Genomic DNA, 13104 nt, shown 5'->3' with positions numbered 1-13104 from the left:
GATTTTTATTAAATTCTATGTATTTATACTTGATATAATGTTTTTGCAGTGTATATATGATAATGTATTAGAACAACTACATTAATATTAAATGTAATAGAAGTACAGCTGAAGAAGTACAGAAGTACAGTAACTCTGCAGGATGGAAGATGGAACATCTACTACTCAAGACTGCTCTGTATGGTGAACTCACCACTGGCCACCATGACAGAGGGGCACCGAAGAAGAGAATAAGGACTCTTAGTGCCTGTCACATTGACCAGCACCAGTACTGTGCTCTAGCCTCTGATCATGAGGTCTGGAGAAACACCATTCACCAAACTGTCTTCTCCTTCAAGAACTCGTGCAAGGCTGGTCTTGAGGACAAAAGGAGAAAAGGAAGAACCGTGACACTGCAGGACCAAACCCAGAACAGACATTCCCTAGCTGCCAGATCTGCCATTGGCATTGTTAGCCACCGAATAGTCTTCAGCAGACATGGACAATCCCCTTCTTTTGAAATTGAGCCATGATGACAGCTGGAACTACTGTCAGAGTTGCAGTTATAGAAAATGAATGAACACCTTCTGCAAGTTTTTTTTTTGACAAAAAACGTTGAGAACTTGTCCAGTAAGAGTAACATCTACCTTGTTAGTGCATTTGAACATAAATCACATATGAAATATATGGCAACAAAAGCTTACTCACCTCTGGGACTGGAAGTATTCATGTAATTATGGGGTAGAGCGATCACAAGAATGTCCAAACAATTCACTAGAACAATTGAAACACATCTGATGTTGTTGTTTTGTATCATGAGCTTGAATGAAGGAGAAAGGCTTAGCCGAGAGATCCCCAAGGTCAGAATGGATTCATGCCTATGAGTGGTCACGTCAGCCTTAAATCAGTTTCCTAACCTGTTTGACTTTGAGAAAGCTCTGTTAAGCTTTATTGAACAAGGACGTAAAATGTTGTGTAAAACGGTCATAAGGTCTCCGAGTCAATCAGCCTGATGCAGAAAGGTTGCAGGGTTAATAGTTTGTAGTAGAAACTGTTTGCAAGCAGGATTTCTCCTTGTTAGAAAATAACAGAATTGTGTTACATTTTAGCCTTCATTCCTTCAATCTTATATGTAATAATTTATCTTTAAAGTAATGCCATGATCTGTATCTTTATCTGTTTAATGCTCCAACTCTTTTTCCTTTATTTGGCCTGGGTGTGGGCGTGGCCTTGACAGAATTGTTTTTTATATATAATTAAAGATGTACTCTATTTGTATTTATATCTGTTTAGAAAACATTATCTGTTTATTTTAATAATGTATTCATATTTAGTTATATCTATACCAGGAGGTTTACTGGGAACTGCTCTGCTGACACTAAACTCAGAATGTCGTCAGTAATCCTCTCCGTTTGTGTCCCCTTTTAGGGAGCCTCATCCAGCCTGGTGGTAAAGTTTGCTGACACGGACAAGGAGCGCACTATCCGGCGCATGCAGCAGATGGTGGGCCAATTCGGCATCTTTAACCCGGCCATCGCACTGCCCTTCAGCACCTACAGCAGCTACGCACATGCGGTGAGTTCCTGTATCCCTACTGAGCATATCCAGTGCTGCCTCCATGCTCCTCCTCTTCCTCATCGACCTCCTCCTACTCCTTCTTCTGCTTCTGTGTCTCTTGATCCTCCTCATCAATCATCCACACCTTATTAACCTTCTCCTAACCCTCCTGCTCCATAATCACCTTCTGCTCCTCCATCACCTTTTTCTCCTGCACTTCAGGCTCCTCCAGGTCCTCCTCCATCCACCTTCTGCTCCTTTTTTTTTTTTACTATCGTTCTCTTCCTGAGCTTTGTCCCTCTACCTACATACTGCTCATGCTCCTCCATGTAGTCTTCTTGTGTCTTCTTCTGCTACTCCATGTCCGCTTTCTTTTTCTTCTCTTGCTGCCAAGTGTCTTGCCCTCCAACGTCTCCTCCATTTTCTTCTATTGATCTCCTCTTGTCTCTTCTGAACCTAAATCTGCTTGTGATTCCACCTTAATGTTCTCTTAAATATCCTCCTGCTCATTAATCTCCTCTTTTTTCTACTCATCCTGTCTCTGCACCTTTGCTAGTTCTCTCTTGATCTTTGTCCCTTCACCTCCATATTGTGTCCTTTTCTGTTTTCTTCTTCTACTTTTCAATCTTCTCTCATTACTTCTGCTCCTCGTTCTCCTGCTGCTAATCTTTTCCTCATCCTCCTGTTTCTTCTTTTCATCCTAAATCTCACCCTGAACCACTATATTGTTAAACATTCATCTCTTCTTTCTCCTTTCTCCTGCTTAAATTGTATCCTTCCACATTTTTCTGGTTTCTTTCTTCTGGAGTTCTCCTTGAATCTTCATGTCTGCAGTGCCTTTTTGCTGCTGCTCCCCTTTTTCTTCTTCCTGTTCCTTCTTCTGCTATTCAATCTTCTCTTGCTTCTCTCTCATGATCTTTGCCCCTGAACTTCCATATTGTTCCTGCTCTTCTTCTGCTGCTCAAACTTTTGTCCCAACATCTCCTCATGTTCTCCTCCTAATCTTCATCTCAGCACTTCCTTGTTGCTTTTGCTACCCCTTGTCCTCTTCCTGTTTCTTCTTCTGCTTCTCCGTCGTCTCCCGTTTCTTCTGCTGCATCTCACCTGCTCTTCCATCTTCTTTAATACTCTAGATCTTGTTGGTCTCACTTAATTATTTCCTCTTCTTGCTCCTGTTCTTTCTTTCTACAGCTTCTTTCTGCCTACACATACTCTTATCATATCTTTTCCCACCGACGACAGAAATGGTGTGGAATATTCCACCGAAAAAGCCTCTATGTATTTTTAGCCTGCATACTAAGATCCTTCTGATGTAAGAAGCAGAAAGGAAATTGGGATGTTGAGGCTCAGTTTCATGCCTGTCAGAACTTTACTCTAACCGTATATGAATTCGATACTTGGAGTAGGTGTGTAGACATTAATTTGCATTTTTATTAGCACAGGAAGTGAATTAACTGGAGAATCTGGCATAGTCTCTGCGGATGTATCCATCACACTCATTTTCATATCACAGATTTGTGGGAGGCCATGTGAGAAGTACACTAGCAGACAGTCCTAGAGTAATTACCCAGCCCTGTAGTAAAAAAAAAAAAAAAAAAAAAAAAAAAAAAAGGAATAAAACCACACTCATTATGATTCATGAAATGCAGGTTGTCCATGGAAAGTGTGTGGAAATGTAAATGTACAAAAGGGCAGGCAGGCAGGCCAGTGTGGCTCCTACAGGTAGGCTGTGAGGTTTATCTGGTGTGTCAGAGATGTGTGCAGTAATGTGCAACTCTGCAGCTCTGACACTGTCTCCATGCTTCAACATTCCAGACAGAACTGCTGCCCACACACTCGGCACACCGTGTCACATGACATTACACACACTTCATGCTAGACGGACAGTGGAATATGAATCACGGTCACTTTTTCTTATCCATTGGTTGCAACCATGATCAATGGTACATCTTCAGCCACTTTAATAGGAACACCAGTACCCCAGCTTATTCATGCACTCAACTAATCAACCAATCCACCAAGCACAATGCATACAATCATGCTTCAATTAACGCTCACATCAGTTCCACAACATAGAAAGTACAGGAACATGTTGATTTGGACTACGACATGGACATGACATTTTGTTACCAGATGCTGGAACTGCTAATCTCTTGGGATTTTCCTATCTAATGGGGTTTATGTAAAGTGGTGCGAAAAACAGAAATCAGTGAGCGGCAGTTCTGCAGACAGAAAAGTCTTGTCAAAGAGAGAGATCAGAGGGGAATGGACTGACATGAGCTAAAGGAAGACTGCTGGAACACAGTAAAATATTTACTATTTTACAACCACGTTGAGAGGAAAAGTATTTCAGAACGCTAGACCTTGAGGTCTATCTTGAATCTAGTCGCAAATATCTACTAAATCTTATTATAAATATAACAAACCAAATTATATATGACTATTTGTTTAAGTTTATATTCTCTTATACTGTATTCTCTTGTTCTGTTGCCGAATGATTTTGCTAATTGTAAGCCTAAAACAAAGCAAAACTAATCTTCCAATAGAATAAGGGAATTTAAAGCTTACATACAGTCAAATAGATTTAATTATCTTAGATTTGATTTATTGCAATCTTATAATAAGAAACAGTAGATATATTTGATTTGATTCAATATAATTTCACTCACCATGTCTTTTTTTCCCATTCAAATACTGAAAGTTCCCTCTAGTCTCAGTTGGACGAAACTGAATATCGGGAAAAGACAAGGCTATACTTTTCCAATTATCACCCAAGCCGACAGTGACCTGGTGAATATATTTTTCACCTGGGAAAGTGCATTAGGTGTAGATGTAAAATTTAAAACAGTGCTCCGATTATCTTTCCATGTTTCCAGGTAAAAGATCTATACTAAATGTATAAAGATATATCCATCATGTTAAAACTCTAAAGTCCAGTGCCTTTATTTCTGAGCATGTAGGGAAGGACCCTGAGCTTGCATCCCTCTATTCAACTCAAGTTCCAAACCATAAATTGATCTGAAATCAGTTGAATTCAGTAATCTGTTGTTACAGTTTTAACTGTATGTGTCTGGTTTGATAACGGGCGTATCAGCCCCGCTCCCTGTCTGTCCTAAGAAACTAGTCAAACCTCCTAATTGCGTAACTTTACGATGCAGTTAGCAGCTTGTTTCTCTGCATATATGTACAACTACGAAACGTTCAGAAATGTACACTGTGAATACACAAATTAGGAAGCTTCTTCACAAACACAGCTGTGCAGGGGATTAGTGGGCAGAGTTGACAGCCAGCAAATTGGATTTTAGTCAAAGCTGTAAAGGGAGGGCTGCGAAAACAAATTTGGGGGCAACGGGCAACAGCCCTGACAATGCGATGCCAAAAGACAGGGTTTTTCTTTTCCCCCCCAAAAGGTGCAGCTTATTTCTCCAGCAGGCAATCAGCTTATCATCACATAGATGCTCCACACACCAAATAGATCTGCATTTTTCTTTCAAACGCCACAAATATTTGACAGAAGAGAGAAAAAAAAACATTAATTTGCTTTCAGGCACCCTGCTGGATATCTTTTAAAAGCTTTTCTTTTCATGTTTGAGCTTGTGTATTTCCATAAGCAGCTGCTACTTCTTTTTTTTTGATGGGGGGATGGGAATAAAAGCAGGGTTGTGTGCAGGGGGGATGAAAGATGCTTTCTTTATTTGACGGCATTTTAAAGAGAGGATGCATTAGATTCATATGACACACAAATTACTTGAAAGCACTCAGGCCAGGGATGAATGAGGGGAGTGTTTGTTTTGCCATTTGGGGAAGGGGTGTGTGTGGGGGGGTATGATCAGGACAGACTCTTATACTGCTCAACGTCGCCCCCTGTTGGTCACTGTATAACAAGAGTCTGTGTTTGTTTCGTAGGTCAAAACTGTTTCAGACAAATTTAATTCCAAATTTCCTTGGTGGTAAACAACCTAACCTGATTTTTTTTTTTTTATCTTTCCTTCTATTTGTATTTCACTCTCAGCTTTGTGTCGCTATATATTTTGAGTCTTGGTGAAAAAGATATGGTCCTGATGATACAATACGAGTTGATAGCGCTCAGCTCTTCTGCTTCTCTCCATCTATTCAGCGAGGGAGTTTAATAAGCATAGTCTATTTCTTCCTGTATCTCTATATATCGCTTGCCCTCAGTGGCTGGTGTGGACTGCACTTGCCTTGTAGAGGCCGTGTGTGATTCAGGTAGAGGTAGAGCAGCCTCAGAGCACAGCTGCCTGGATAATTGGTGTGTGATAAAGAGGTGATTACCTAATGCCATCCAATACCATCAGCCAGGAATAAAAAAAAAAAAAACCCCTGATGCCTAGATGATAAAGTGTGCTGTCACTGAGGCAACTTCTTCTGGCGACGTCGCCGTTCTGCACCATTCTGGGAAGGGTTACGACCCTGATGATGATGACTCTGTGGAAGCTACAATTCCCTGCAAGCAGACGTTCGCTATCTCTGCTAAAACCCCTGTAAAGCAGACCGGCCGTTTGCGGATTTAGGAGTGAAAGCAAAGAAATTGCTCGGGAGATTTTGAATACTCTTGTCAGTGCAGCCAGTCGATTGACTTTTGTTTTCTCCCCCCTGACCCCCCTCCTCCTTACCCCCCCCTTTTCCTCACCCAAGAACGAATCGATGTTGCTCACTTCCCCCCGACGTAATTACATGCTCGAGCCTCCAATTTGCTGTGTTATAATTCCTGAAGAGCAGAACAGAACGCCACATTGTTATCTGAAGCAATCTGGACGTCGCCATGAAAAGGGATATTAGCCAAGCTGTGCATGCTGAGAAATTTGAATATGGAAGGCTTCAGCTTCTTTCTCTGCACTGTCCACACGCCTGTCGCTCCGTGTGTTTAAAGAGCATTAGCACACTGGCAGGCAGCTCGCTTCAGTCAGCTTAACTCTGCAAGTCTCATTCAGAGCCGAGGCCCGGGCCATGAGATGGCTACAATACGTCCTGATTACTGTCACACCGCCACACTGACTAGACTGATAGAGTGAGAGAGAAGAGGAAACTTTCTCCGTCTAGCCATAATGAAAACTTATTAAATACATCAGCGTGTCAGTGTAGGACACACAACACCCTGACCTGCACTGTCCCCTTTACCAAGTGTCCTACATAATTACATCTCATGTGTAGCTAGCATGTGTAATCACTCCAGTCATCCTGCTCTTTTATACTGCAATCAAATTTAATCATATTTAGGTTAAAGATATGCACTCTTTCTTTTCTTTTCCTTTTTCTTCACACTCTTCTCTTTCGTGCTCTCTTCCTGACCCTTCTAATGTCTTTCTTTCTTTCTTTCTTAAAATTTTCTCTGTTACGTTCTCACTCTATCATTTTTCTTTCACTTGTTTTTTTTCCTTTCTATTTCTCCTAGCTGTTCTCCTTCCTTCCTTCCTTCCTTCCTTCCTTCCTTTCTTTTTCTTCTGTGTTTAATCTTTTGGTTGGCTCAATCCTTCTGGCTCTTTCAGTTGCAGCTGCCTCTCACTGGTCACACTGATGGATTTAAGGAAATGGCAGGTGGAGTTAATAGACAGTGTGAGTGAAGCGTGAGGTGCCAGGGGTTGGCAGGATGGTCACTTTCAGTGTACCTCTGACAGGGGCATTGTGGGAAAATAATTGGCTTTTTGCTCATGCAGGGACTGGATGCAGACGGAGCGTTTAGCACGTGGAGTAGCGTTCACCTCACAGTATCGCCACGAGCACTGAGCTGAAGATGACTTCCTGATTAATTCTGCCGTTTCACAGTAATGTATTAACCTAATAATAGGACAAAAGAGGAGCTTTTCATTTCTGTTATCTGTTTTCGACATAGACAGAACTCATTATGGAAGCATTTTCTTAATAGATGCAGTAATATTGGGAATGGCAATGCTATACATTCTTCTCAAGCTGTACTGCTGATGATGAGGAAATTATGGATATTTGACGAGCTACAAGACGCTTCACTTGCTCTTCTTGGCAGCAAATGTAAAAAAAAAAAAAAGCGAGAGATGCATGAAAACAATTTGAGTGTAAGCCTATAGTCTAAACCAGGGCTGTCCAGTGTTAGTCGCAAATTCCTGCAGGTTTTCATTCCAGTCAAGCAGAAGACTCACCTGATTCCACCAGTTTATTCAGCTGATCTGACGTCCAGTAGACTCAGGTGTAGCTTCTAACACTGACCCTTCACCAAATGTCTGTTTCTTACGTCATTAATCTTCATGTTTATCTAAAGATGCCCCCCCTTTAACCTTTATATTCCTCTTTCTTTCTTTCTTTCTTTCTTTCTTTCTTTCTTTCTTTCTTTCTTTCTTTCTTTCTTTCTTTCTTTCTTTCTTTCTTTCTTTCTTTCTTTCTTTCTTTCTCTCCACACACTGGGTGTTAGTCTATATTCACAATGTATGTGTGTGAAAGTTTCTATTCCAGTTGAGCAGAAGCTGTACCTGATTTTACCTGTTCAGCTGCTCTGACTGTCTGTAGACAGACTTCTCAGTCTTCAGTCTTCAGGTGTGGCTTCTCCTTGATTGGAAACACTGGTTTTGACTATAGACTTATGCCCAGATTGTCTTCAAGCATGTGTCATTTTCTGCCAAGAAGAGCATCTGAAGTGTCTTGTAGCTTGTCAGATATCCATAATTCCTTCATCATCAGCGGTACAGCTTCAGAAGACAAATATACGGCAACCTGTAGAAAGGAGAAAGACAGGAGCAAGGACAGACCCCGAAACACACGTGTATATCTGACGTGAACAAAAACATTCATAAATCAAATAAAAATGAATAAATCGTGTATTCATTAAGAAATAATCATGGAAAAAACAGCAACATGAAGACACACAGCAGCATTAAGAAAGCAATACTGTTTAAATCAGAAACAGAAACATGAATCCAGTCTAGTTGTGTAGCTGTGAACTCCAGGAATACATACATCAGTCCCTCCATTAGAAAGAGCGAGCGCTGCAGCTACACAAATGTTTCTAGAGGTTTGTGACAGCTGCTTCTCCGGCAAGATGGACGCTTCTCTTTCCCTAAACATAGGTTGACACATTTTTCACTCTTTATCCGCTCCACTTTCTCCTCCACCCTCGCAAGCATTAGCCATCCATCACTCTTCAGTCTAGCCCACTTCCTTCTGCTAACCTCTCTTCTCTTGCTCTTCTTCCACAGCTGATGCAGCAGCAGGCAGCCCTCATGGCCGCGAGTCACGGTGGCTACCTCACGCCCAGCGTGGCGTTTCCGGCCACACAGATCCACCAGATGGGGGCACTGAACATCAACAGCCTCCCTCCCACCCCCATGACCCCGGTGTCGGGTGAGTTTCATCAGCCTCTGGGTGAGCAACTGTGCTTCATTTCCTCTCTTACGGGGACAGGGGGAAGGCGGGGACTCTTTCTGTGCAGGTCTGCATGTCAACACTGTGAGCTGAGAGACCGAGGTTCATGTTAGTTTTTCCTGCTGTGAGCACACACATGATCCAACTCGTGCAGCTCATCAGCACCTGGAATTATACAAGCTTTAATGAGCTGAGTGTGGAAGCAGAAAAACACACAGCCCTTCTCACTTCTTTACTTCTCCACTTCTCCATCCCCAGAGGCAGAGCATGCAGGGATTAATGACGTCTACATCTCTAACACACTCACTCATTCCACTGGAACAAACATTATATCTTCTTCTTCTTCTTCTTCTTCTTCATCTTGTTATTTTTTCTTTACCATTTTTAAGAATACAAAAAAATCTTCTTTTTAAAGTGTTTTCTTTTTTCTTTCCCTCTTTCTCTCATCCCTCTTTTATTGTCATTTCTTCCTTTTCCTCACATCAACTAATTCTCTTCCCACTCCTCCCTTTCTTTTTCCTGCCTTTTCCCACACTCTTTTTCTTTGCTTATCATTTTATTACATTATTCTTTCCCTTTTCCTCTTTGTTTATTCCAAAGTAATTCCCATCTGTTCTTTCACACATTTTCTTTCTTTCTTTCTTTCTTTCTTTCTTTCTTTCTTTCTTTCTTTCTTTCTTTCTTTCTTTCTTTCTTTCTTTCTTTCTTTCTGCTTGTCCTATTGAATTCATTTTTCGCTTTTTCTATTCTTTTTTTATTTACTCCACCCGTCTGTCTCGTTGACTTTCTTATGTGCCTGATCGTACAGTGTAAAGTGTAATTAAAAATAAGAATAAATGATTGAGTCAGTGTAGAAACGGCTGATGGTCTTGACCTTGAAGTGAGGGATTGAGGATCAGTATACAGCTCTGTGAGTTCTGCGCATCATCCGCATCATGCCATGGAAAAGCATGGAAAAGAGATCTTTAATGCCAACATTGTCACATTTGCTGATGCTGCAATATTTACTTTCTGTTCTCTGTACACACACACTGACACACACACACTCACGTATGCAGACACTCAGATACACACACACACACACAATCACTCACACGCACAAACACACACACACACACGGACCACATCTGCATAAAGAGTTAAACATAAAATGGTTTGTATCAACAGCTTAAATGTTTCTGTAGTCCACTGACGGGCTGAATTCCACATTTCAGTGCACTAAAAAGGAGAAACACACACCAAGCATATAAAAGAGCTTCATTCCATCTGAGGTTTTGACTAGGTTGTGACAAGCCGCTGTTCAGAAAGGGGCAAGCTAGCCAATTAAATGTAACACGTGAGATTGTTAGGCAAGTCCTCTCTTGAAGGCTGAGTGCATCCGTGCGTGATGCTACATGCAGATCTTCTCATTCTGCTCTTAAAATTACACACTAGACAGACACTTCAATTTGTCAGACATCTTGTCAAGTCTCAGGCATCATCACAGAAACTGCTGACAGAAACAAACTCGATGCAAAGCAGCAACTTTTCTAGAGCAGCATGCACCTCATGTACAGGCATGTTTGGCCCGAGCGATTCACGCTTTTCTAGAAAAGTCTCTGCTTTGCATCGAGTTTGTTTTTGTCAGCAGTTTCTTATGCAGCTGCTCAAACACCACTCTTTATCTGTGGAATAGCTAAATAATTGATTCGAGTCATGTCACGATGTTAGGAATCTTTTTTTTGTTTAAGTACTAAAACGAGGATGTTTGATTATTATTTATTTACTTTTTTCACTGCAATCCGTGTCGTATTAATATGCTACACGGCTGCTGAGGCAAATTGGTCCTTCTTACGCTGACTTAATTGAAAGAGAGCGGCGGCGGCGTGCCGTCCTGGTGTGGTCCGAAGAAGAGCTGAAATATGCGCCCCATTCGACATGCTCCTGTGTGTCCTCCGCTCCACTGATTGCCTTCTATTATTGAAGCCGTTGGAGTCTGTTGCATTATTAATCCCACGCGAGATAGCGTCGAGAATATTCCAAGGACTACAATAAATAAGATTCACTCGTTCATTCATTTGCATCTGGCAGACAACATTGCTGGTTGCTCCTTCTCTCTCTCTCTCTCTTTCTCTCTCTCTCAATCTCTCTCTCTCTCACACACACAGAAAAAAAACAGAAAACATTTTTTTTTAAAAACCCAAATGCATTTGTGACCACTTCCTCAATAATAACCTCTCAGTGATTCTTGAACAAGTCTTTTAAACTGGACCTTTTAGACCTGATGCACAGCTATAGAACTTCTGTGAAGAAAAATTGAATTCTCTACATTCAGTGCTTTTTCTGTACTCAGTACTGATCCACAATTTCAAAAGCTCTCCATATAGTGCACCTTAAAATTTATTTCAAATTTCTGCGTTCAGACTAAAAATAAAAACAACAAAAAAAAGAAAGAAAGAAAGAAGTATATCAGATAGATCAGTACTAAAAAGCACAAGTACATATCACTAATACGATCTGAAGATGTTATCAAAGTGTATTACATCACATATAAAGGACAAAACTGCGGAATTTGCTGTGCTTTTGTTATGTCACGGTATTATACACACATTAGTGACTGCTGCAGGTCACAGGACTGCTTGAGCATAAACAGCTGGTTGAGTAAACAGACTTGGATATCATTTCATATAACTTTCACATGCTAATATGTTGACATGGTACAATTCAATTTCGATTATAGACCGGGGAAAGAAATGCAGAGTGTTGTATAGAAAAATAGTTTTGTTTTTCCAAACAGATTTTAATCATTAAGCGTTATGAGTATTATCTCTGAGGCCAACACACAAAATGTTAAATGGTAAAAATAAGTTCAGACGTTTTGCATTTTGCTGCGTTACAAGGTTTGTTTTCTGAACTGACCTGCGAATTCCTAACATGTGAAAACATTAGAATTGGACCAATAAAAGATGTCATAGCTTGACCTCTTCAGAAGATGGATGGATGGAAGATGGAGCATTGATGATAGCTGTCTTGCACCATCCCATTTTATACAGCACAGCTTTATACAGCACTATCACATCAACATTTTAAGCATGTCAGAATCTATATGTGGATGAAAAAAAAAAACACCTTGGCCTTGAACTCTAGATTATTTGTATGGTTTCTAACAATGGCCATTGTCACAACAGGAATATAAAAATTCAGGATATTATAAAATTTTGATCTAAAATTTTACTGAAGTGACAGTAGTAAGGAAAAACAGCCTGAGCTGATATGAGGAAGAAACCTTGAGAGGAACCAGACTCAAAAGGGAACCCATATCCAATTGCTGCCCATATTCACATCTGGAAAGCCTAGTGTGGCCGCCCCTAGAGTTAATGTTACAACGCAGTGATACTGGAGACTCCTTCCAAAGAAATGTTACATTCTTATCTACAGTTCTGAAGTCTGTTTTTACGGAGCGTCCACTATACAGTACAAATTCCTGTTTAAGATACTATAGACACGATAGCACCTATCGTTTGAACTAATATAGAAGCAGTTGTTATAGACCAAAAAATCCACCACCAATTACAACTGCGAATACAACACTGCATTGGTATAAAAGTCTTTAATTATATCATGGTATATCATATGACTTATTTATTTCATATCAAACAAAGACACAGTAATTAATGACTTCAGCGCAGATTGTGGCTTTTTAAAACACACACACATGCACACACACAAGTATCAGACCATTGCATCAGATGAAAGGTGAAGAGGGCTTCTGGAAAACAAAAGCACGGCCGCTCCATCAACAGATGTAAAGCACTTAAGCTTGATGGTGTGTACACTCTCAGCCAGATGGTCCCCTCTATTAGAGCATGTACCGGTACTGTGATGCACAGTGATGAGCATTATACATTAAAGGAAAACAACATAAAGTGTATTAATATGGTGTTGGGCCGCTACAAGCAGCCAGAGCAGCTGCATTGCACCTTCTACATATGTCCTGGGGAGATGAACACCTTTCTGCCAGATCATATTTTCTCAGTTGGGGTTTGAGTGATGGTGCTGTAGAGAGCTGTCGAACACATCACTCCAAAATATCCCACTGGTGTTTACTTGTGTTCTGCTGAGTGTGAAAGCCTTAGGATATGATTTCTATCATGTTCATGCTGATCAAACCATTCAGTGAGAGTATGGAAGGATGGGGGCGGAGTCATGCTGGAAGAGACCACTCCCATCAAGAACGAA

At 40.8% G+C, this 13104-nt stretch overlaps 1 protein-coding gene across 4 annotated transcripts in view; it reads left to right on the top strand.

The window, feature by feature from the left end:
• The window catches only part of celf5a (cugbp, Elav-like family member 5a), a 182974-nt gene that overhangs the window by 156322 nt on the left and 13548 nt on the right, over positions 1-13104 (top strand). For 2 of the 4 annotated variants that reach the window (XM_058401743.1, XM_058401740.1), the window contains exons 6-7: positions 1408-1554; positions 8721-8886. In XM_058401743.1, the coding sequence (XP_058257726.1) occupies positions 1408-1554; positions 8721-8886 (313 nt within the window). The remainder of the gene's footprint in view (positions 1-1407; positions 1555-8720; positions 8887-13104) is intronic. The other 2 variants (XM_058401742.1, XM_058401741.1) reach the window with 1 other exon arrangement.

Source organism: Hemibagrus wyckioides, linkage group LG10 (genome assembly GCF_019097595.1).
Source record: "Hemibagrus wyckioides isolate EC202008001 linkage group LG10, SWU_Hwy_1.0, whole genome shotgun sequence".
Lineage (NCBI taxonomy): Eukaryota > Metazoa > Chordata > Actinopteri > Siluriformes > Bagridae > Hemibagrus > Hemibagrus wyckioides.
The sequence above is the reverse complement of the archived record's forward strand: the minus strand, read 5'-3'. Positions and strand labels throughout refer to the sequence as shown.